This window comes from Chelonia mydas, chromosome 7 (genome assembly GCF_015237465.2).
Source record: "Chelonia mydas isolate rCheMyd1 chromosome 7, rCheMyd1.pri.v2, whole genome shotgun sequence".
Lineage (NCBI taxonomy): Eukaryota > Metazoa > Chordata > Testudines > Cheloniidae > Chelonia > Chelonia mydas.
In genome coordinates, this window is record NC_057853.1 from 29,548,333 (window position 1) to 29,568,111 (window position 19,779).

The following is a 19,779-nucleotide window of genomic DNA, read 5'->3' on the forward strand; positions in this document are numbered from 1 at the left end:
GTCCATATGGGCACCAGGACAGGGTCGAGGGAGAAGCACTGCTGGGACATATAGGGACTGGGAATTTATGGGCTAGTATAAGGACCTGGCCAATGAGTGCTCTGGGGTTATTTAGAAACTACAGTGGGTCATTTTGAGGCCATATAGGGACAAGTTCATGAAACATTGGGACTAGGGTGGGGCACCCCTGGATTATACAGGGACCAGCATGGGGTGTTACAAGATTATATATGGGGCTGCACATGGACATTACAGTGCCATAAATTATGTGACAAGGCCACAAAGGAAACAGGAAGCGTAGGAGTCTTACCACAGCTGCTGTGGCATCCCCAATGGGTTTTTAGGCCAAATGCCCACAGCAGTAAATGGCCGAGTCAATGTTTGATGATCCTACAGTCTCCCCGGGGGCTTCGAACCTCAGAGGTGAACCCTCAAGGCTGTTTCTTGGCAGAGCTATTTTTCTATTCCCTGTCTCTAGGACACCATGGGCACCATTAGCAAATAAACTCACTCACACCAACCTCCCTTAAGCAGGACACAACCACATCACCTTACCTCTTCCCGCAAAAGTCTCTGAGGGAGACCACTCCTTGTTGTAAATTCCTTTGCTGGTGCACAGATCATTCTCCTAGGCCCTCACTTTGACCATGTCACCCCTCTCTCTGCTTCCCTTCTCTCCTAGATCAGTCATAAACTGCTTCTCTTCCCTTTCAAGGCCCTCCATGGCCAATCCCCACCTGACCTATAATCTCTCACAGTGGTACTGGAACAATTTGTATAGTGGAGGTGCTAAGAGCCATTGAACCAAACTGTAAACCCTGTACATAATGGAAACCACTTCAAGCCAAGGGATGCAGCAACACCCCTAGTTCTAGCCACTATGATTTCTCATTTAGTACAAAGAAGCCAATTCCCATCCCCAATCAGCCTGTGCTGCCAATATCCACTGCTCACTTGTTACATTTGTCAACAAGCTCCTTCATCCTTTTTCCCATGCTATCACTCATGTTTGTGAGGAGCTCGCTGTAAATACCCGCAGAGCCATCTCATTGTCCTCCTTCAAACTATCCTTTGTTGGGATGCCTGTCACGGAGTCACCGGGGTGAAGCTCTGGAACTACTCCCTATGATGCCTCCTCTCTCCGAGCATATTGTCACCATGGTAAAAAGCTTAGACAGCTCTGACCTGCCTGGGTCTGACCTTGGAGCATTCAGCATCCCCTTCCATACCGTGCGTTTGGCGCAACAAGTCCACCCAAGTGGGGTTCCTGGGGAAGCCAGAGGGCCCTGCACCCCAACTCTGCAGTCAGATGTGACTCTCGGCCAGCCGGTAAAACAGAAGGTTTATTAGTCGACAGGAACACAGTGTAAGACAGAATTTGTTAGCATAGATATCAGTGACTTTCAGCCAAGTCCATCTTGCGGGGGAGGGGATCCCAGAGCCAGGGCTCTAGCCCTCCCCCTGTGCCCCAAGCCAGCCACGACTGACTAGCTTCCAGTTGCCTGGCCCCTGCCCTGCCTGTTGTTCCTCCTCCGGCCTTTGTCTCACTTCCCGGGCCAAGAGTCACCTGGTCGCATCCCCCTCCTAGGTCTCAAGTTATGAAGGGGTGGCCATAGCATCCATGCAGGCAGCTGGAGAGGCCCCTGTCAAAGTCACACACCCTTATTCCCACCACCTGGACATTGGTGCAATACACAGGGAAACTGAGGCACACACAGCATTCATGCAAAACAGTAAGACTCACATAGGCTCACATACAACATAACAAGGGAAAAGCCCCACTATGTCACAATGCCTACAAAAAGCATGACGTTTAGGTTGTTGGTGTTGTGAACCCACTGCCCAGCATGCAGACCAGGATTGTCTCATTGCTCCTGTCTGGCGTATCCATCTGTCATTTCTTGATTTATAGATAGTGAGGTAGGTTCTATGTTTGTACAGCACTTTGCTGAATGGGGCCCTCATCCTGGGCATGCTGAGAGAAAAGATTGCCTCTCAACAGCCTCTCTAAGGCTGAACTCCTGATAAAAGGGTGATTAAAAGACAGACCTGGAAAGCCCCCAGAAAAGGGATTAAAGATTCCCTGGGGAAACTGAGGCAAGGCAAGTGGTGGCACAGCGAGTGCTATGGAGGCACTAGAGAGATGGGCTCTAGGCCTAGCTTCACTTTAAGTGCCCCTAGCTTCCTACCTTCCAATAGAAAGGATGCTAGTCACTCCCCTAGCTAGAGGGCTGGGAAGTGGGTGGAAATATTAGCAGCAAACAATGGAAGCCGCTTCAACTCCTGATCCCTGGCTCCCAGCCCCGGAGACGAGTCCCTGGGGCTCCAAGCCCGGTCGCTGTGGGCCCAGGCTGGCTGGCTGCTGTGCCGGGCTCGGGGGCTCCAGGGGCACGTTTCACGCGGCTCCCCCTATCCCAGGGTTGAGGGAGCGGAGCCGAAACTCGGGGACCCCTCGACACACGCTGCCGAGCCCTCAACTGGCCTCGTGCTGTGTCACATGAGACTAAACGCGCCTCAGGCCGCGTCACATGACTTCCTCCCATGCGCCCAGCTCGCTGCCCCGGTGCTGGGTCAAACCCCCGCTGCCGCCATTTACACCTCGCTCCCTAACCCCGGTTCCGCAGATTGTCTCTCCGAGCCAGGCGGGCGCCAAGAACAGCCCCGCAGTGGGGCCTGGCCGGGACCGGAAGGGGTTCCTCATGCTCCCGGAAGTAACTCTGAGCAGGGCCAAGGCGGGACCGGACGCTACCGAAGCTGATATTGAGTGGGCCGGAAGTAGCTATGACAGACCGGAAGGGCTCCTACGAGTTCCCGGAAGTGTCCCGGCGCGGGGAACGGAAGAGAAGGCCCCGCTCCCCGGCGAGCATCCAAGATGGCGGAGGTGGTGAGTGGGGTCTGGAGGGTGGGGTCCGGCAGGATAGGGGCGGATTCCTGGGAGTCCCCGCTAACCGTTTTGCATCCCGCCCGCAGGGGGAGGTGACCGAAGGCTGCCGCCTGCCCGTGTTGCGTCGCAACCAGGACAACGAAGATGAATGGCGTAAGTGAGGGGCGGGGCCAATTGGAAGGGGGTGTGGCCTAAGGGGGAGGGGTGGGGCTAGAGGGTATATGAGTAGGATGGGGGCTATCTGGAGAGGAGAGGAGGTGGAGGTGGGACATGTAGGGCTGTGGTGCTCCCTGTGGGAAGGAAGGGTCTTAAGGAGGCTATAAGGTTGGGGCCAATGAAGAGATGGGGTGGAGGGGGAGATGGGCCAATGGGGGGGCCCTATTTGCAAGAAGGGTTAAGGTTGGGATATTTATGGAAGATGGAACAGGGAGTGCAATGGGGCAGTAAGCATGTGGAGCTGGGCCCCTCTTTCTTGGAGAGCCCTTGAACCCAGACTGTGGGGGTGGTTGGTCATCTCAAGTCCTTGGCATCCTCCAGGTCTGAGTTTTAGGCTCCCTGGGCAGGGAAATGTAGGCCAGTCATTTTGGACCTACCTGCCCATCTCCTGAATAGGATATGGGGTGCCCTAAGTGTGTGTGATAACCACCTCCTCTTCAGGTTATGATCGAGGACCCCAGGGCAGCATTTGAAGGCAGGGGCTAGTCACACACTGGGCGAGAGAGACACTGGGTAATACCCAGAAAGAATAGGCGTACTTGTGGCACATTAGAGACTAACAAATTTATTAGAGCACAAGCTTTCGAGGGCTACAGCCCACTTCATCAGATGCATAGAATGGAACATATAGTAAGAAGAGAGAGATATATACACACACACATACAGATAAGTTGGAAGTAATACTCAGGGTACTGCCCCAGAATCAGAATGATCTCATGTAACTGTAGAACTGTATTGAGGACATGTGCTGCAGGGATGCGCTGGCCTCTCAGTGGTACTTGGTAATTACAAACACAGATGATTCCTTGTGCACCTTTTTCCCCAGTTGCTTGTTACCTCTCATCATATCCTTGGACTGTGAGCTCTTTCCAGCAGGGATTGTCTCTCATTTTGCAGTGCCTGGCACCGTGGGGAGAAGCCCTGATACTGATAAGGGTCTGGCTGTTGTCTGGCACAATGGGCCCCTGATCTGTAATTAATCTAGGCCCTATCATGATACAAACAGTGAATAATAAAAAAGGTGTAGATAGTAATGCCTTGTACATCCCATCCAGAGATCTCAAAGTTCCATGAAGCCTCAATCCCAGGCAGGTCACTAGTATTCTCATTTTATAGATGGAGAAATTGAGGCACAGGGAGGGAACGAAACTTGTCCATAGTCACATGTCAAATGGCAGAACTAGGAACAGAATCTTCGAGTCTTGACTCCTACTCCTCTGCTCTTTCCAGTAGGTTCAGAGATTTTTGAAGTCCATACTCCCCTCCCAGAGCTGTCAAGAGAACCAATAAGTTCCATGCCTTCAATGCTACAGTTATGGACGGCAGTACAAAGCCCCTTCTCCTCTAAAGATTACTCTTCACTCCCCTCACAGCACTAGGAATAGAGCTCAGGAGTTCTGACTCCCAGGGCACTCTTTTATTAATATATAATTAATCACACCATTTGTGTATTAATTATGATTTATAATGAATGACATAGAAACAGAAAATATTGGCTGTAGTGAAATGCTGCCAGAGTTGGGACAAAACCAAGCTCTAGCATGAAAAATGTCTTATTCCAGTGAAATCCAAACAGCATGTGTTTTTCCAGACACACTCCTGTATTAACATGATAACCTCTCATATGTCTATATTATCACCCTCCCACGTTCTGCGACAATTTATCCTGCTACATTCAATAGAATCATGTGGGGCATTGCCCTAAATATGTAACTAACTTGCAGAGGGTATTTTTATTTTATACTCTTCACAGCCTTCCCACTTAAACAATTCCACGAGCATAGGTGTAAAATCTCTTACTTCGCAATGGAATAACCTGATACACGGTGGATTCCCCCAATATTTAGAGGATGGGAGGATTCCAAAACTCCTGTTCTTTTTTTCCTGTTGACCCTGGATAGTCTCATTATCCTTATAAACCCCCAGTCTCTTTTGGGATCCTGCACTCAGCTGTGTCAAGTGTCAATGAGTTCCAGAGGCTGATGGTGTATTACATGAAAAAGAATGTCTTTTGATCAGTTTTGAAGTTTCTCTGAAATTCCCATTGCTCTTGTGCTATGAGACATGGAGAACAGAGGTTCCCATCCCCATTCTCGACCAAGTCATTCTTTTATGGAGTTTTATCATGTAACATTTTCTTCATCTCCTCTGTAAGACAAACAATCCCAGTCATTTCATCTCTCTTCCCAGGAGAGTTCCCCCCCACCCACCCCCCGCAGGTGCCTATTGCTCACCTATCTCTGAACCCCCCTCAAATTCTGCTACATCCTTGTTGAGCTGGGGTGACCAAACCTGAACGCAGTGATCATGGATTCCAAGGCCAGAGAGGACTGGCCATCCATTCTGAACACCAGCATCACCCAAGCCAGAGAATCCATCACAGCCATTCCTGCATCCAGCCCAGATCTGGTGGTCGAGCTAGAGTGCAGCTTTTAGAAAGAGATGTCTAATCTTGATTTTAAAGGCTCATTTCTAGCCTGAATATCCAGCTTCCAGCTGTTGGATCACCTTCGAACTTTATCTGCTACATTAATGAGCCCTCTGCTGTCAAAAATCTTCTCCTCATGTAGCATGGTCCAGTCACCTTTTAACTTTCTCCTGAATAAGCGACATAGATTGCACTCACTGTCAGGCAAGTCTTCCAGACCTCAAATCATTCTTTTAGCTCTCTTTCCAATTTTTCAGGTTCCTTTTTGAAGTGTGGCCATCCGAATGGGACACAGTATCCAGTAATGCTATTACCTCTGTCTATAGTCCATCGTAACTCCTGCTTGAGATACTTCTGCTTATCCATCCAAGAATTACATTCACCCTTTTAGCTACAGCATCACACTGGAAGCTCATATTCAGCTGGTTATCTACCATGAACCTATGTCCTTTTCAGAGTTGCTGCTTTCCACAGTACAGTACCCATCTTAAACAGTTGACCTGCACTCTTAGCTGTGTGACCTTGCGCCTTTTGGACCTATAGTAGTTAAAAGTAATGCCCAAGATGACTAGAACTGAAGAAATTGAATCAAACTAATATACATATTTTTCTTTTTACCCAGATTGTTCATTGTGTGCATTTGACAGCTCAATGCAGTTTCACTCTTAACACTCCATAGTCAAATTCTTCATTGCTGGAAAAAACCCTTATAAGCATCAACATGGGGTTAGGAAAAAAAACCCTTCTAAAAGTGTTTTGAAAGAAAACAATATTTGGGAGATTGCCCCTGATCCCGCAATGCCCAGCACTTTCCATTGAGTCCTCTAGCATGTTATAGAGCGCAGCGTCACAGCTGAAGTGTTTCGTGGGAAACAGTGTCACAAACTCAGATCTTATCAAAATATGGCAATTTCGAAAAATTGTCAGTCTCTGTCTAAAATATGCTGCCTTCACCACTCATTGTTGGGGTGGTATTTATATGGAGGCAGTTGGGTCTAGTGGTTAGAGCTGAGGGCTGGGAGTCAGGACTTCTCGTTTCCAGAGCCCGGATGCGGAAAGGGAGTAGAAAACTAGGGGCCAGGCCACCTGTGTTCTTTTCTCAGCTCCGGGAGGGGAGAGGGAGAAGCAGGGATGTGGGGGGGGGGAAAGAGATTTGGGCACAACCCTCCCATTGCAGCACCTAACTTCATGCAGCCTGTTGTCACTATGTTTCCCCCTGCCCATTTCTGGTGTCAAGCAGCCACTCTGTGCATTCTGTTCCTAGCGCTGGATCCCTGTGGTGTATAAACATTACAAGGGAGGGTTTCTTGCATCTCTGCTCTGAGTGGAAATTTCCTCTGAAATGCTATTTCCTTCTCCCCCTGCAGCTCTGGCTGAAATCCTCAGTGTTAAGGACATCAGTGGCCGGAAGCTTTTCTACGTGCATTACATTGACTGTGAGTAAACTGGCTGGCCCTTGGCTGATTGGGAATCAGACTAGGAAATTACTGACACAGGCTGGTCCAGAACATGAATAAAAATAGGGAGTTCCTCTGGATTCTGGGGAATTGGATACGGGGTTTTTCCCCTCTCGTGGATGTTGTCTCAAATCTGGCCTTATACTGTGGGGACTGGCTGGCTCGGAGGGGGAGTGGGACACTGGGCCTTTCCCCTCTAGGGGGTGCTGGCTCTGATCCAGCTCAAGGAACTCTGGATCCTTTGAGGTTTCCCATCAGAGTACTGTGGCAAGTGGGGTCGGGGACCCAGTAGGTGGTGCGCTTACTTCAGAAGCAGAGCTGACCCCACTGCCCAGGGGGCACTGTGCTGTTTGTCCTGTTTGGGGGGGTCCCCTGTTGCACACACACACACACAGGTGGGGGCGTTACGTATATTGGCCATAGTTATGAATGTCCCAAGTTCTTGGGCATGTTGCTTTCCCGCCTGAAGACCTTTCCCCTCTCATCATACACCTCACTCACATGAGGAAGCCAGGACTCCTGCTTCTGGAGCCGAGACTGATGGAGGTAAATGTTTTGGGTTCAACTGTCCAACTGGCCAGAGGGTGGTGCTGCTCACCAGTATGAGGCATTGCCTTCCCCTCCGCAGCTCATCCATCCCTCTCCAGCCTTGGGCAGTCTTAGCACCACTTTTCTGCCTGGGACTGGCTGTCTGCAGGGGCCTCTTTCCTCCTCTCCCATCACCCTAACAGAGAGCACCACTAACCTGGTCTCCCCACCACCGCAGTTAACAAGCGTCTGGACGAATGGGTGACCCATGACCGGCTGGACCTGAAGAAGATCCAGTTCCCCAAGAAGGAAGCCAAGACTCCCACCAAGAATGGGCTGCCTGGCTCCCGACCCAGCTCCCCAGAGCGGGAAGTGGTAAGAGGAGCTAGCCACAGGCCAGGGAGGATGCTAGTGCTGCTTTGGGGATGCTATAGGGGGCAGTCTGGGATGAGAGTGCTGGCCTGGGGATCAAGATGGTTGGAGGGTCTTGGGATTGCAGGGAGGGATGGGGAGATGTGGATGCTTACCCAGAAGAGTGTTCTCCCTGATGGCTCAGGCCGGCTCCCTCCACCTGATCCTGACTTAGGGGTTGCAAACACAGGTCTCCAAGGCAGGGATGCTAGAGTACTCCTTATCCCAAGAGCAGGGCCCACATCTCTCTGGACCCACATATTCCTCTCGCTGCCTGGCCCATGCGAGCTGGGACAATGGCGCCATGCCCCCCTCACCTGACCAGCAATGCATCCTCTCCCCCAATGGGTGTGTTGGTAACTCCCCCCCACCATCTTCATCCCTACTCAGAGGAAGACCTTGGATCTGTCTCTACAACCTGCCTCAACTCCAGCCAGCGGTAAGACCCTGCCCATCCCAGTGCAGATAACGCTCCGCTTTAACCTACCCAAGGAGAGGGAGGCTGTTCCCGGGGAGCCTGACCAACCCCTCTCCTCCAGCTCCTGTGTCCAGCCGAACCATCGGACAACGGTACGCACTGGTGCTGGGGATACCTCCCCCACCTCGTGTCCTCAGCATGGTCTGGGCATGGCCACAGGCTGGGATCGCGCAAGGTCACACAAGCTGGCCGGGGTCGGGCTGGGTCTGGACTTGCATGGGAGGCCCCCAAGGCATGGTGCTGGGGATTCATTAGGGGGCATTCTCCCCACACCCAGAGCCACACAGAGCTCACTGTCCTTCATATCATGATGCTAGTGTGGGGAGTGGGGGCTCAATAGGGGGTGCTCTTCCCTCACAGTTAGTGTGAAGCTAAAGGGTGCAGTGAGACCTCAATCAAATGATGCAGATAAGGAACCACTCTTGGTCATTAAAAATCTCTCAACCCTTCCCTCAGAGTCTTGGGGTGAACCACGGTGTCCTAGCCAAATCAGAGCTTGGATGATTACTTTCTGCCTCCCTAGAACTTCATGCAGTTTTAGCTGGAAAAGAGATTCTTATCCTCCTGCTCTACGCTGTCATGCAGCACTGTTGTGTGCTGTTAAACAGCCCTCAGATCCCACCCCAGAGCGGGAGGTCTCTCAGCGCCAGGCCAGGGATCTCTGTATAAACAGCCCTGTGCCCCACCCCAGAGGCAGCTGCAAGTCAGTGCTGGGTGAAGGATCCCCGTATAAACGGCCTAGAAAGTTTTTTTTAGATTACAAGACACTGTGATGCCCGTACATCTGCAGATGAGAAGCTGCGCCCGTGGGGAATGCTGTGCAGGGGCGGAGGACTGTGAAGCTTTGCAACATCCCATGTGGATGAACCATTTTTTGGGTCTGTTTCAGAAACGGAAGGTGGAGGTGGTTTCCCCAGCAACCCCCGTCCCTGCTTCCACAGAGACCACTCAAGCCTCTGTGTTCCCCCAGGTAAGAGCAGAGGGGTTGATAGGATGTGCAGGAGGGGGGGTATTTCCATCACAGGAAGAGCTCTGGGCACTGTCCCTTGCTCCTTCCTGCCCAGGGCTGGGTATAGGCCCAGGCACTATTACCCTGAGACCAGGGCCTGAGCTCCTGCAGTCATGTGATCAGGGCAAAATCACAGCTTCTCACTCTCATGCTTGGGGAGAAAATGTAACCCAAATGCAACCAATACAGCAATGCCTGAGTCTGCAGAGAGCTTGAGCCAATCCCTCCAAATACAGCTGCCCTGGGCAACTCCAAGGGGCATTAACTTCCAGCCCCACTGCTTAGTGGACTCAGCAAGGCGCTCTGTGGGGAGCAGAAAGGATTCAGCCCCAGTGGAGATGACACCTGCCTGCCTGCTGGGGGAAGTTCTGATGGGTCCCCATGTTCCAGCCCTGACACCTTGGCTCTAGGTGGGGCCAGGGCCTGCCTTGTGATGTCGGATTGCTTTAAAACTGCCTTGTTCCTAGCTCCATCCTGCTGGTCAGGTGACGATGGGAGGCAGAGCCCCTCCCTGTGCTGCTGCCAGGAAATGGATGCTCCCTCCTCCTGCCCATGGCCTGCACATAACACCCCTCTCACCTTCTCTTCCAGAACGGCTCAGCCAGGAGAGCCGTGGCTGCCCAGCCTGGCAGGAAGAGGAAGTCCAACTGCCTGGGCACAGATGAGGTAAACTCTGCCCTGACTTGAATGGAGGGATGGGGTGTTAGCTTCCCCCAGCCAAGGAAGCCACCAGCCATAGCCAGCAGTGGAGGAGCTCTCTCAAGTTCCCAGGGCATCGGGCAGGGATCCACTCCATGGGTGATCAATGGGGTCCCTCCAGGATTTGGAGCAGCTGCTGACCGGACCTGTATCTCCCCAGCGCTCTGCTAGCTCCTGCCCCTTTCCCTGGGGGAGATGCTGCTGGCTCAAGAAGCAGCCCTGAGCCCCAGTATGGGTGAAATCATAGCCTGCCCAAGGCAAGGGCTGCAGCACCATCAGGGTTGGTTGTGCTGGGTGGGGAGAAGTGGGGTGGGGGATCTCCCAGGCCCATTCTCTCAGACCTGGAAGCCCTGCAGGATCTGGGAGAGAAGCCAGGATTCCTTTCTGTGCCACAGCGCATATACCATCAGCAGCCAGCCTTGGGTTCTGGAGGCCCTTGGGAAGAGCACAGGAGGCCTGATTTGAGACTGAGTGGCGGGGGGGCTAGAGAGGAGGGGTTAGGAGGGCATGTCCAGCAGCTCCTGACCCTGCCTCTGTGCTGCCTGCAGGACTCCCAGGACAGCTCTGACGGCATCCCCTCGGCCCCTCGCATGACAGGAAGCCTTGTGTCGGACCGCAGCCACGACGACATCATCACACGCATGAAGAACATAGAGTGCATCGAGCTGGGCCGGCACCGCCTGAAGCCCTGGTACTTCTCACCCTACCCACAGGAGCTCACCACCCTGCCTGTGCTGTACCTCTGCGAGTTCTGCCTCAAATACGTCAAGAGCCTCAAGTGCCTGCAGAGGCACCTAGTACGTATCACCCTTCCCGTGCCCCTGCATGGCCCCCGCCAGGCACAGCCGTGACTCCATGATCCCAGGGCTTCTGTCCCTGAGTGTGTTCCCTAGCATGGCATTAGGGGCTCTGGCCTGCAGGGAGCAGGGTGGGTGACTCAGTAGGGGCAGCATTTCCCTCCAAGTTGGTGTTGACTCTGGCCCCACTTGGCACCAGGCACCTGTATAAACAGGCCCCTGTATAAACAGCCCCCTTGCCCCACCCCAGAGGAATTGCATCTCAGTGCGGGGTGAGGAGTCCCTGTAGCTGTATAATTCTCTAATCCTAGTTCTACCAGCTGGAAGGAGAGGAAGAGGCATACTCGATCTTTGGGGGGTTTACCCTTTGGCTCCAAGTAGCCTGTTAGCTGCTCCCCTGCACTCTGCTAGATGCATCCAGTTCTTTCCCTCTTCCCTTGGAACTCAGCCCCTCTGGCCCCCAGTCATTGGTGTCATTCTGCAGTCGAGCTGGCTTGTGTGCAAGCTGCAGGGTCTGACTGCTCCCATGGGATTCTCTCTCCCACAGACCAAGTGCGACCTGCGGCACCCGCCTGGGAATGAAATCTACCGCAAAGGCACCATCTCCTTCTTTGAGATCGATGGGCGCAAGAACAAGGCAAGGGGCAGGTCTGGGGCAGGAGGTCCCCTCACTAGGGCACGGCTGGGGTGGGGTGCTCTGTTCCACCTTTCACCCTTAGGAGACTGCCTGATTCCAGGGTGTGGGAACCTGGGTGTGGGACAGGGATGTCTGGCTGTGGGAATGGGTTCTAGTGGCTACAACAGAGAGGAGCTGGGAGTCAGGACTCCTGGATTCATTCCCAGCCCAACTGATGCCTCTCTCGGTAACCTCGGGGAAGTTCCTTCCCGTCTATGCCTCAGTTTCCCCTATATGGGATTCTGTCGCACCCTCCTCCTCCTCCATAGAATCTTAGAAATGTTGGGCTGGAAGAGGCCTCAAGAGGTCATCTAGCGCAGCCCCTGTGCTAAGACGGGACCAATAAACCTAGACCATCCCTGACAGGTGTTTGTCTCACAACCTTTAAAACCTCCAGTGACTGGGATTTTACAACGTCCCTTGGAAACCAATTCTAAAACTTAACTAGAAGTGTAGCATCCAAACCTGGACACAGTTCTCCAGCTGAGACCTCACCAGTGCCGAATAGAATGGGACCTCCCACATCTCACCTCCAACACTCCTGTTAATACAGCCCCAAATATTAGCCCTTTCTGCAGCTGCATCACACTGTTGACTCATATCAACCCCCGATTCTTTTCAGCAGGACTGCCTCTAAGTGCTGTACTTTGCACCTGTCTTTATTGAAATTCGTTTTGTTGATTTCAGACGAATTCTCCCAATTTATCAAGATCATTCTGAATTCGAAGCCTGTCCTCCAAAGCGCTTGCCACCTCTCCCAGCTTGGTGTCATCTGCAGATTTTATAAGCAGGGTTTCCACTCCAATATCTAAAGTCATTAATGACAATATTGAATAGTACGGGACTCAGGACTGATGCCTATGGCATCCCCCTAGCTTTGCTCTCCCAGTTTGACAGTGAACCATTGATAACTACCCCTTGAGTAAAAAGAACAGGAGGACTTGGGGCATCTTAGAGACGAACAAATTTATTTGAGCATAAGCTTTCGTGAGCTACAGCTCACTTCATCGGATGCACTTGAATACGGTCTTTTAACTAGTTGTGCGCCCACCATAAAGTAACTTTATCTAGACCAAAGCTGGTCCTTGAGATCTCCGACACAGCTCAGGAAGGCTGCAAGCTGGTCCCTGGTATCAAAAAGGTTGAGAAACACTGACTGAGACATTTCTCCAGTTTGCTTATGACAGTGTCCTGGGCAACATGCGGCTTTAATACCGTGGCCTGAGCCACTCTGATGAAGCGGGCTGAAGAAGGTCTGAGCAGATCCCCATTGGGCCAGGGGGCTGGTGACTAGAGCTGGGGCCCTCCCCAGCAGCCCCCTGAAGCGAGCTGACACACACACACATCCTGGCAGTAGAGTGGGGATGTTAATGCTTCTGGCTTCTGCCGTCCCTGCAGAGCTACTCACAGAACCTCTGCCTGCTGGCTAAGTGCTTCCTGGACCACAAGACCCTGTACTATGACACTGACCCCTTCCTCTTCTATGTCATGACGGAGTATGACTGCAAGGGCTTCCACATCGTGGGCTATTTCTCCAAGGTGAGGGGGCACTGCCCAGTGCTTCCCGGGTGGAACCCTCCATCCCTGCTCCTGTCACAGCCCTTGCTCTCCCACTGTTCTCTGGCCAGTCAGAGCGGGTCACTGTGGTATGATAGGAATCCCATGGGCTGGCCCCGCTGCCTGATGGGATCAGAACCTCCCAATGGGGGATGCCTGAAGAGTCATAGAAGTTGGGAGTATCTGAGACACTAGCCGTTGGTCAGGGAATCACTGTGCCTTGTCACAGCCACTTCCCCATTGACCGGGCTCTGTCTGTGGGCTGCTGTTCATATCTGGAATGAGGGGCCACTGTGACCATGGATGGGAATTTGTGGCTGTGGTGGAGGAGGGGACTGGTGCGGCCATGGCCATAGGTGGGGATTGAAGGCCCAGACGAATGTGGTCATGGCCCCAGTCTGTGCCAGGGGGCCACAGTGGCTGTGAGAGAATCTGTGGGAGGGTGTGTGAGCAGGAATCTCTGGCCAGGGTCAGGATTTGTGGAAGGGGGCATGAGCAGGAATTAATGTAGGGGCTGCAGTGGATGGGGTCAGAACTCATGGTACAAGGCATGGGGATCTGTGGCAGTCTTGATGGCAGAGGAGTCACTGGAACACCCAGCATCAAAGCAATCTGCAGCTACTGGCTGAGGTGTGAATCCTTTGCTGTTTGCCGTAGGAGAAGGAGTCCACGGAAGACTACAATGTGGCCTGCATCCTGACCTTGCCCCCGTACCAGAGGCGAGGCTATGGCAAGCTGCTCATCGAATTCAGTAAGTGGCACCTTCCCATCCCAGCTCCCTCCCCAGATCTCCATCTCCCTCACCCCGTCTCCTCCCCCCGCCAGGCTATGAGCTCTCCAAGGTAGAAGGGAAGACGGGGACACCAGAGAAGCCACTCTCAGACCTCGGGCTCCTCTCCTACCGCAGCTACTGGTCCCAGACCATCCTGGAGATCCTCATGAACCTGAAGTCTGAGAACGGGGAGCGCCCACAGATCACCATCAAGTGAGTGCCCTGCCCACAATCCCAAACTCCACCCTCAATCCTAGAGCAGAGGATTCTGCACCAATAATCAGTGACGGAGAACAGACCCAGCTGTCATTCAGAGTCAGAGTTAACACTTCACAGAGGGCTGCTTCAAAATCATTTCCTCGACTGTGATTCCAGGGCTGGTCGCAAACAGAATGGCCTCAGGGCACACAGGGAAAGTGCTGCTGGCTCCCGTAGCCTCTCTTCCCACCCCACCCCCCTGCGCGCCAGTGACCCCCCAGGCCACTGCCTTCCACCCTCTCATGTCTCCCATTCCCTTTCAGCGAAATCAGCGAGATCACCAGCATCAAGAAGGAGGATGTGATCTCCACACTGCAGTACCTGAACCTCATCAATTACTACAAGGTATCCACCCTGGGAGGAATGCTCTGGAAGCAGGCAGTGAGATTCCTAGCAGTACCCAAGAGGGGCAAGTGGCTTCCTTGTATATGCCACTAGCATGGAGAGATACCAAGGCATTAGGGTAGCTGAATTAAAGGGGGTTGGGAGGCAGGACTCATGGGGTCTGTCCCTGGCTCTGGGAGACAGGGGGTGCTGATTGGGCTGCCCCCTGGGACCGAAACACATCAGTGGAGACAAGCAGCTAGGTTGGCTCAGGTCCCTTCACTACTTTTCTCAGGAACCCTGACAAGACATTTCTCTTGAACCCCATCGCTGACCTGGGCCCCTGTTGTCTCCCTTAAAGGGCCAATACATCCTGACACTCTCGGAGGACATAGTGGATGGGCATGAGCGGGCGATGCTGAAGCGGATCCTGCGCATTGATTCCAAATGTCTGCACTTCACCCCCAAGGACTGGAGCAAGAGGGGCAAGTGGTGAGAGGCAGGGCCTGTCTGCCACCCACTCCCCCATGGCCCTGGCATGGGGCCTCACAGCCATCCAGCTAATGTGCAGCTCTTGGGAGCTTATCCCAGAGCCGGGACAGACTGGGCAACAGCATCTCCAAGGGTGATCGTGTGCTCTACCACAGGGCTAGGCTCCGGTCGTGGCTCGACCCCCATGGGAAGGGGCAGAGGCCCCCATGCTGCTCTCCTTGACTCAGTGCCAGGGTGAGGGCCCCATTTGTATGTAGGACTTACATCTTGCCAGGCCATCCTGTACAGTGTGGGCTATGACCGAGGAGCCCAACGACTGGGAATGGGTGGCCCTGGGACCTGGAAGCTGGCTGGCATCTGCGTTTCTGTCACTCGAACTGATTTTTTGATAAAGATCCTGGAACTAAAATGATTGATCATTTTTAATCAGCTAGAAAAGGATGAGGGGTGCTCAGGCTGCATTATCCTCCCCAGAGCTGTGCAGGACCCTGAGCAGCATCAGGCCTTGACTTCCAGGGGGCAGTCACTTCTTCCACTAGTGCCAGCAGTGGCTGCTATGTGTTACCCCAGAGCCAGCTGCTGCACTCCCTGTGCAATGAACACGCCCGAACCCTGGAAGGATGCAGGCTGGCTGAAGCTGTGGCCAAACACAAGTTTAGGATCTCAAAGCTGCTATGCTCTCCCTCTGCCCTGGTAGCACATTTCTCTCTCCCTGGGAGCAGCAATTACAGCAGGATCTGGAACCAGTGCCAGGGACTGCAATGAGCAATGGACAGGTGATGGGCTGATTGCCATTGGGCCAAGACACTTAGGGCTGAGCACTAAACTCTGCTCTCCCCCCCAGCTGTCTGGCAGACTCATGGTGCTGATCCCCATCCCACTACTTCGGACAAGCCTCTGGGCCTGACTAGCCTTGCCCCACCGTCCCGCTACAGGTCTGGCAACAGGCCCACCTGCAAACAGCAGCCACACAGCGGAGTTAGGCCTTGCTAACAGGGTGCTCCCCCCATAAAGTAACAATGCTGAATATTCCCTTGGCAAGAATGGTTCTGGGTGGGGACACGCATTGTGCCAAAACTTGTGACAGCCTGGAGAGAGAGGAAGAGAGAAGAGGCTGCAAGCACAACCCTGCTGCCCTGTACTGCCTCTAGCTGCTCAGTCCTGCCAGGGTCTTTTGAATGTGCTAGCACTCTTCCCTGCCTCATTCAGAGGGGAAAATGGAGGCACAGCAGGGACAAGGGGGAAGAGAACCAGGAGCCCTGGCTTCTGCATTAGAGTCCTTCCTGGGTAGCATGAGACATCTAGAGAGAATCATGGCCAAGTAGTTTGAAGAGTGGCTGGGAGTCAGGACACCTGGGTTCTATCCCACTCAGCTGCTGTGACTTGGGCCAGGCTTCAGCATGCCTCAGTTTTGCCCTCTGCCAGATGTTGAAGCTGCCTGTCCCAGGGACCTGAGGGATCAGTGTTTTCAGCATAAGGCCCATAGCGCTCAGCCCTCCCCTCCCCATTCTCCAGCACAGAGGGCAGCCAGCCAGCCATGGACCAGGGGAGATGTTGTCCCACCCGTTTCCAGGTGCTGGCTCAGTGAGCTCTGGAATCATGACTCGGACCAAGCAGGCATCTCTGTGAGATCCATGTATTCTTAGCATGGAGCCACCGCGCAGGGTGGTGGGGCCAAAACACTCCCCTGTGCAGACCCCAGAGGCAGCCAGTGGCTAGCAGTCCTGGGACCACTGCCTCCATTATGGGCTCACTGTTCCTTCTTCAACACTGGTGCGTGGATCTGCAATGAGAGAGGTGACCTGTCAAAAGTCACCTGCCCCCCTGCAACCATGGGCTTCCAGCCCTGAAGGGACAGAAGTGCAGAAACAGCTGCTGCTGTTAGGTGTAGCACAGTACTGCCTAGAGGCCCTGACAAAGTGGGGAGGTCCCCCATTGTACCAGGCACTACACTGCTCCCCCCAGCTGAGACTGGGGCTTCTGTTGGGCCAAGCATTTCACAAACGCCCCATGAGACTCCTTGCTTTATGAAGCGCTGTCTAAATCAACAGAGTGGAGGGGAAACTGAGGCACAGGTGGGGGCAAGGACTTGCCCAAGGGCAGAAGTTGTGAGCCCCAGTCCTGCACTGTAATTACTTTGCCTTTGCACATTCCTCTGCAAGAGGATAGTGCCCACCAGGCTGGGCAGAATACTTTGGACAGCATCTTCCATTTACCTAGTCAAGGCCCAAGAACACCCAGCCACTCCTGGCAGGCCAAGACAGCCTCACCATTCTGCCCCCTGCTAGGCCTGGAGGCATTCCCCCTACTCACAGCTGCTGGGGTACCAGGGATATATTATGGGGAAGGGGCATGCCTGGATATCCACGGAGGGTATATATCATGGGCTATAATTATTTCATCCCAGAGTATTTGACTCACTCTGAGGGAACAATCATTATGGCATTTACCAGGCCCCATTGCTGCACACCCATACACACAGCCAGCCCCCCTTCACTAGCAGTGTGTGTAGGTGAATGCAGGGGTATTATGGGATGTAATGATTGCCTCATCCCTAGCAACTCAAGGGATACTGGGTGAACCACAGAAGCAGCCTGATAATTGGATGGGACAGGGTTGAGAACATACCTGTTCATTGCTATAATGGACCAAACGCAAAGCTAGTGTAAGTCTTTGTGGGATGGGGGGGATCTAGCCCCCCTCCACCCCTTTGTAGTTGCTGCGGCAGCAACACCAGCCCCTCTTACCATTCTAGGAGGGGGGGAACAGACAGGAGAGCAGCACACCAGTACTTACAGCCTCGGCGATCCCTGGCCAGCTCAGAGCCAGGAGCAACCCATCATCCGCACTTGGAGCCCGCTCCAGGTTCCACACAGTTAGCGCCCCAAAGGTTGATTTCAGCCGCACTGTCCGCTCCTGCAGCACGGGAGGCTGAGAGTCAGGGAGGGACACAAGCAGTGGGACTAAGGGGGCCCCCAGCCAGCTCCAAACACACCTCCCTTTAGCGTGAAGGTTAACACTACACTGTTCCCCTCTCTGATGGCTTTGTCCCCAAAGGGGTAACACCACCCCTCCCACCCAGCCCCAAAGGGGGCATAATGTGTCCCCAGAAGCTACCAGTGCCCCCTCCTGCTGGATTCCAGCCCAAGGCAAGGCCAAGGGTCCAGCCCCATAGCCTTCCCCTAGGCAGCTGCTAGCATCCCAGGGCTACTTCTCCCCTATCCACCCAACACACCGCCACAGGGCTCACCTCCTCCTCTGTGCAGGGCCTTTGATCCTCCTTCAGAACCAGCCCCACATAACCTTGGGGCACCATCACCTCCTGCCCCTTGAGGCTCCTGCCACGGAAGGATACAGATTTCTCTGCGGGGAGAGAGACTGACACTGAGCTGGGGAGACAGGGGGATCTGGCCAGGGGATGCACTCGACTGAGAAATGGGCACAGCAAGCCAGGTTCCATGCAGGGGTACTGGGGTCTATGCTGACTGAGGGGAGAGCACCCGTTATGGAGCCCTCACCCCATCCCTGCAACAGCACAGCACCTCCTGAGGTCAGCACTGACTGTAAGGGGCACGACCCCCCTAGGGAGCCCTCATCCTGCTCCCTGCAGCACAGCATCCCCTGGCAAGTATGGAGGGAGTCACCAACCCTGCGAGCCCTGGCGGATGGCTGGGGTGAAGTATCTGTCCACAGGGGCGCTGCCATTGTGCTCCACCTCGCAAGGCAGCAGGTGTAGGACATCTTGGGGCGCCTCCCGCAGGGAGCTCAGGTCCAGCCGAACGGGGCTGCTGCTCTCAGACATCTTGCTCCAGAGGCAGGCACTGCTCAGCTGGGGCCTGGCGGGAGAGACAGTGAGAGGAGCCAGCACAGCTCGGACAGCGGGCAGGGGAGGGTTGCGGGGACCGTTCCTGACCAGGGCGCCTCATCCCTTGGCGAGGGGGAGGGGGGGCAGCTCCTGACCAGGGCGCCTCGTCCCTTGCGTGGGGGGGGGGGTGTTGGGGCAGCTCCTGACCAGGGCGCCTCGTCCCTTGGCGGGGGGGTTGGGGGTGGCAGCTCCTGACCAGGGCGCCTCGTCCCTTGGCGGGGGGGGGGGGGGTTGGGGCAGCTCCTGACCAGGGCGCCTCGTCCCTTGGCGGGGAGGGGGGGTGGTTCTGGGGGCCAGGGGAGGAGCCTCATCAGGAATCCGCATCCCCACGTGGGCAGGACCCTCCCCGGGACGGGGCAGGAGTGTGGGGGCGTGTCCACTTCCGCCGGCTCGCCCAGCCTAGAGCCCCGCTCACCTGCCGCCCTCACCGAGCGTCCCGCGCGCAGCCCGAGAACGGGATCACGCCGACGGGAATCCCGTCACAGCGCGCCGCACGCCTATCCCGGTGCATGCTGGGGGGTGTAGTTCTGAGGCCAGCGCATTCCGCAGGAGGTAAGCCTCCCCCGCGATGCATGATGGGAGTGGCAGTCCCGCCCCTGGTGCATGATGGGGACGGTAGTTCCCAACTTGAGCGAAACCCCTCCCTCCGATCATGCTGGCAGATGGAGAAGCAGCCTCAGGAGCGCCTCCCTCCCCCCGCTGACCCACATGCTCCCCCGGGAGAGCAGGGCCTAGCTGGCTCGGGGGCAGGGATAGGACACTGGGTTGCCCGCTGGAGGGAGCCGTGCAGGGGGGCTGCTGTACCTGGGGGGAACATCCCTAATTCAGAGCCTGCTCAGCAGTTGCCATGGGGACAGCTGATTGCATTGCGAGTTGCATTCCCAGCAAAGCAGGGTCCCCCTCCCTGCACATCCCCCCACAGGCACGA

The 19,779-nt window shown here is 54.5% G+C and overlaps 2 protein-coding genes across 7 annotated transcripts; one reads left to right on the plus strand and one right to left on the minus strand.

Moving 5' to 3' along the window:
- Positions 1-2,730: 2,730 nt before the first annotated feature.
- On the plus strand, positions 2,731-15,395 carry KAT5 (lysine acetyltransferase 5). 2 transcript variants are annotated; one of them, XM_027818510.3, is made up of 14 exons: positions 2,731-2,884; positions 2,971-3,037; positions 6,896-6,964; positions 7,752-7,888; positions 8,315-8,494; positions 9,292-9,372; positions 10,003-10,077; positions 10,659-10,907; positions 11,455-11,544; positions 12,982-13,122; positions 13,798-13,891; positions 13,966-14,125; positions 14,434-14,515; positions 14,856-15,395. In XM_027818510.3, the coding sequence occupies exons 1-14, from the start codon at positions 2,873-2,875 to the stop codon at positions 14,988-14,990; spliced, it is 1,572 nt and encodes a 523-aa protein (XP_027674311.1). In that variant the 5' UTR covers positions 2,731-2,872; the 3' UTR covers positions 14,991-15,395. The 2 variants fall into 2 exon arrangements, with proteins under 2 accessions (XP_027674311.1, XP_007056222.1); XM_007056160.4 differs by lacking the exon at positions 8,315-8,494.
- Positions 3,643-19,428, minus strand: RNASEH2C (ribonuclease H2 subunit C). 5 transcript variants are annotated; one of them, XM_043552490.1, is made up of 5 exons: positions 19,280-19,428; positions 18,635-18,822; positions 18,237-18,349; positions 17,783-17,902; positions 3,643-5,248 (listed from the first exon to the last, which is right to left on the minus strand). In XM_043552490.1, exons 1-5 carry the CDS (start codon positions 19,423-19,425, stop codon positions 5,240-5,242), a joined length of 576 nt encoding a protein of 191 aa, XP_043408425.1. In that variant the 5' UTR covers positions 19,426-19,428; the 3' UTR covers positions 3,643-5,239. The 5 variants fall into 5 exon arrangements, with proteins under 5 accessions (XP_043408425.1, XP_043408421.1, XP_043408424.1 ...); XM_043552486.1 differs by having other exon boundaries at positions 3,658-4,371; XM_043552489.1 differs by lacking the exon at positions 3,643-5,248 and adding an exon at positions 10,902-12,391.
- Positions 19,429-19,779: the final 351 nt, after the last annotated feature.

Excerpts from the sequence above, each read along its gene's own strand:
- KAT5 (XM_027818510.3), top strand. Across the intron at positions 10,078-10,658 it reads ACTGCCTGGGCACAGATGAG|GACTCCCAGGACAGCTCTGA; the intron begins GTAAACTCTGCC and ends TGCTGCCTGCAG. Across the intron at positions 13,892-13,965 it reads CAAGCTGCTCATCGAATTCA|GCTATGAGCTCTCCAAGGTA; the intron begins GTAAGTGGCACC and ends TCCCCCCGCCAG.
- RNASEH2C (XM_043552486.1), bottom strand. The coding sequence starts at position 19,425 with ATGCATCGCGGGGGAGGCTTACCTCCTGCGGAATGCGCTGGCCTCAGA. Across the intron at positions 18,350-18,634 it reads CATCCGCCAGGGCTCGCAGG|AGAAATCTGTATCCTTCCGT; the intron begins GTTGGTGACTCC and ends CTCTCCCCGCAG. Across the intron at positions 17,903-18,236 it reads GGCCCTGCACAGAGGAGGAG|GAGCGGACAGTGCGGCTGAA; the intron begins GTGAGCCCTGTG and ends CCCGTGCTGCAG.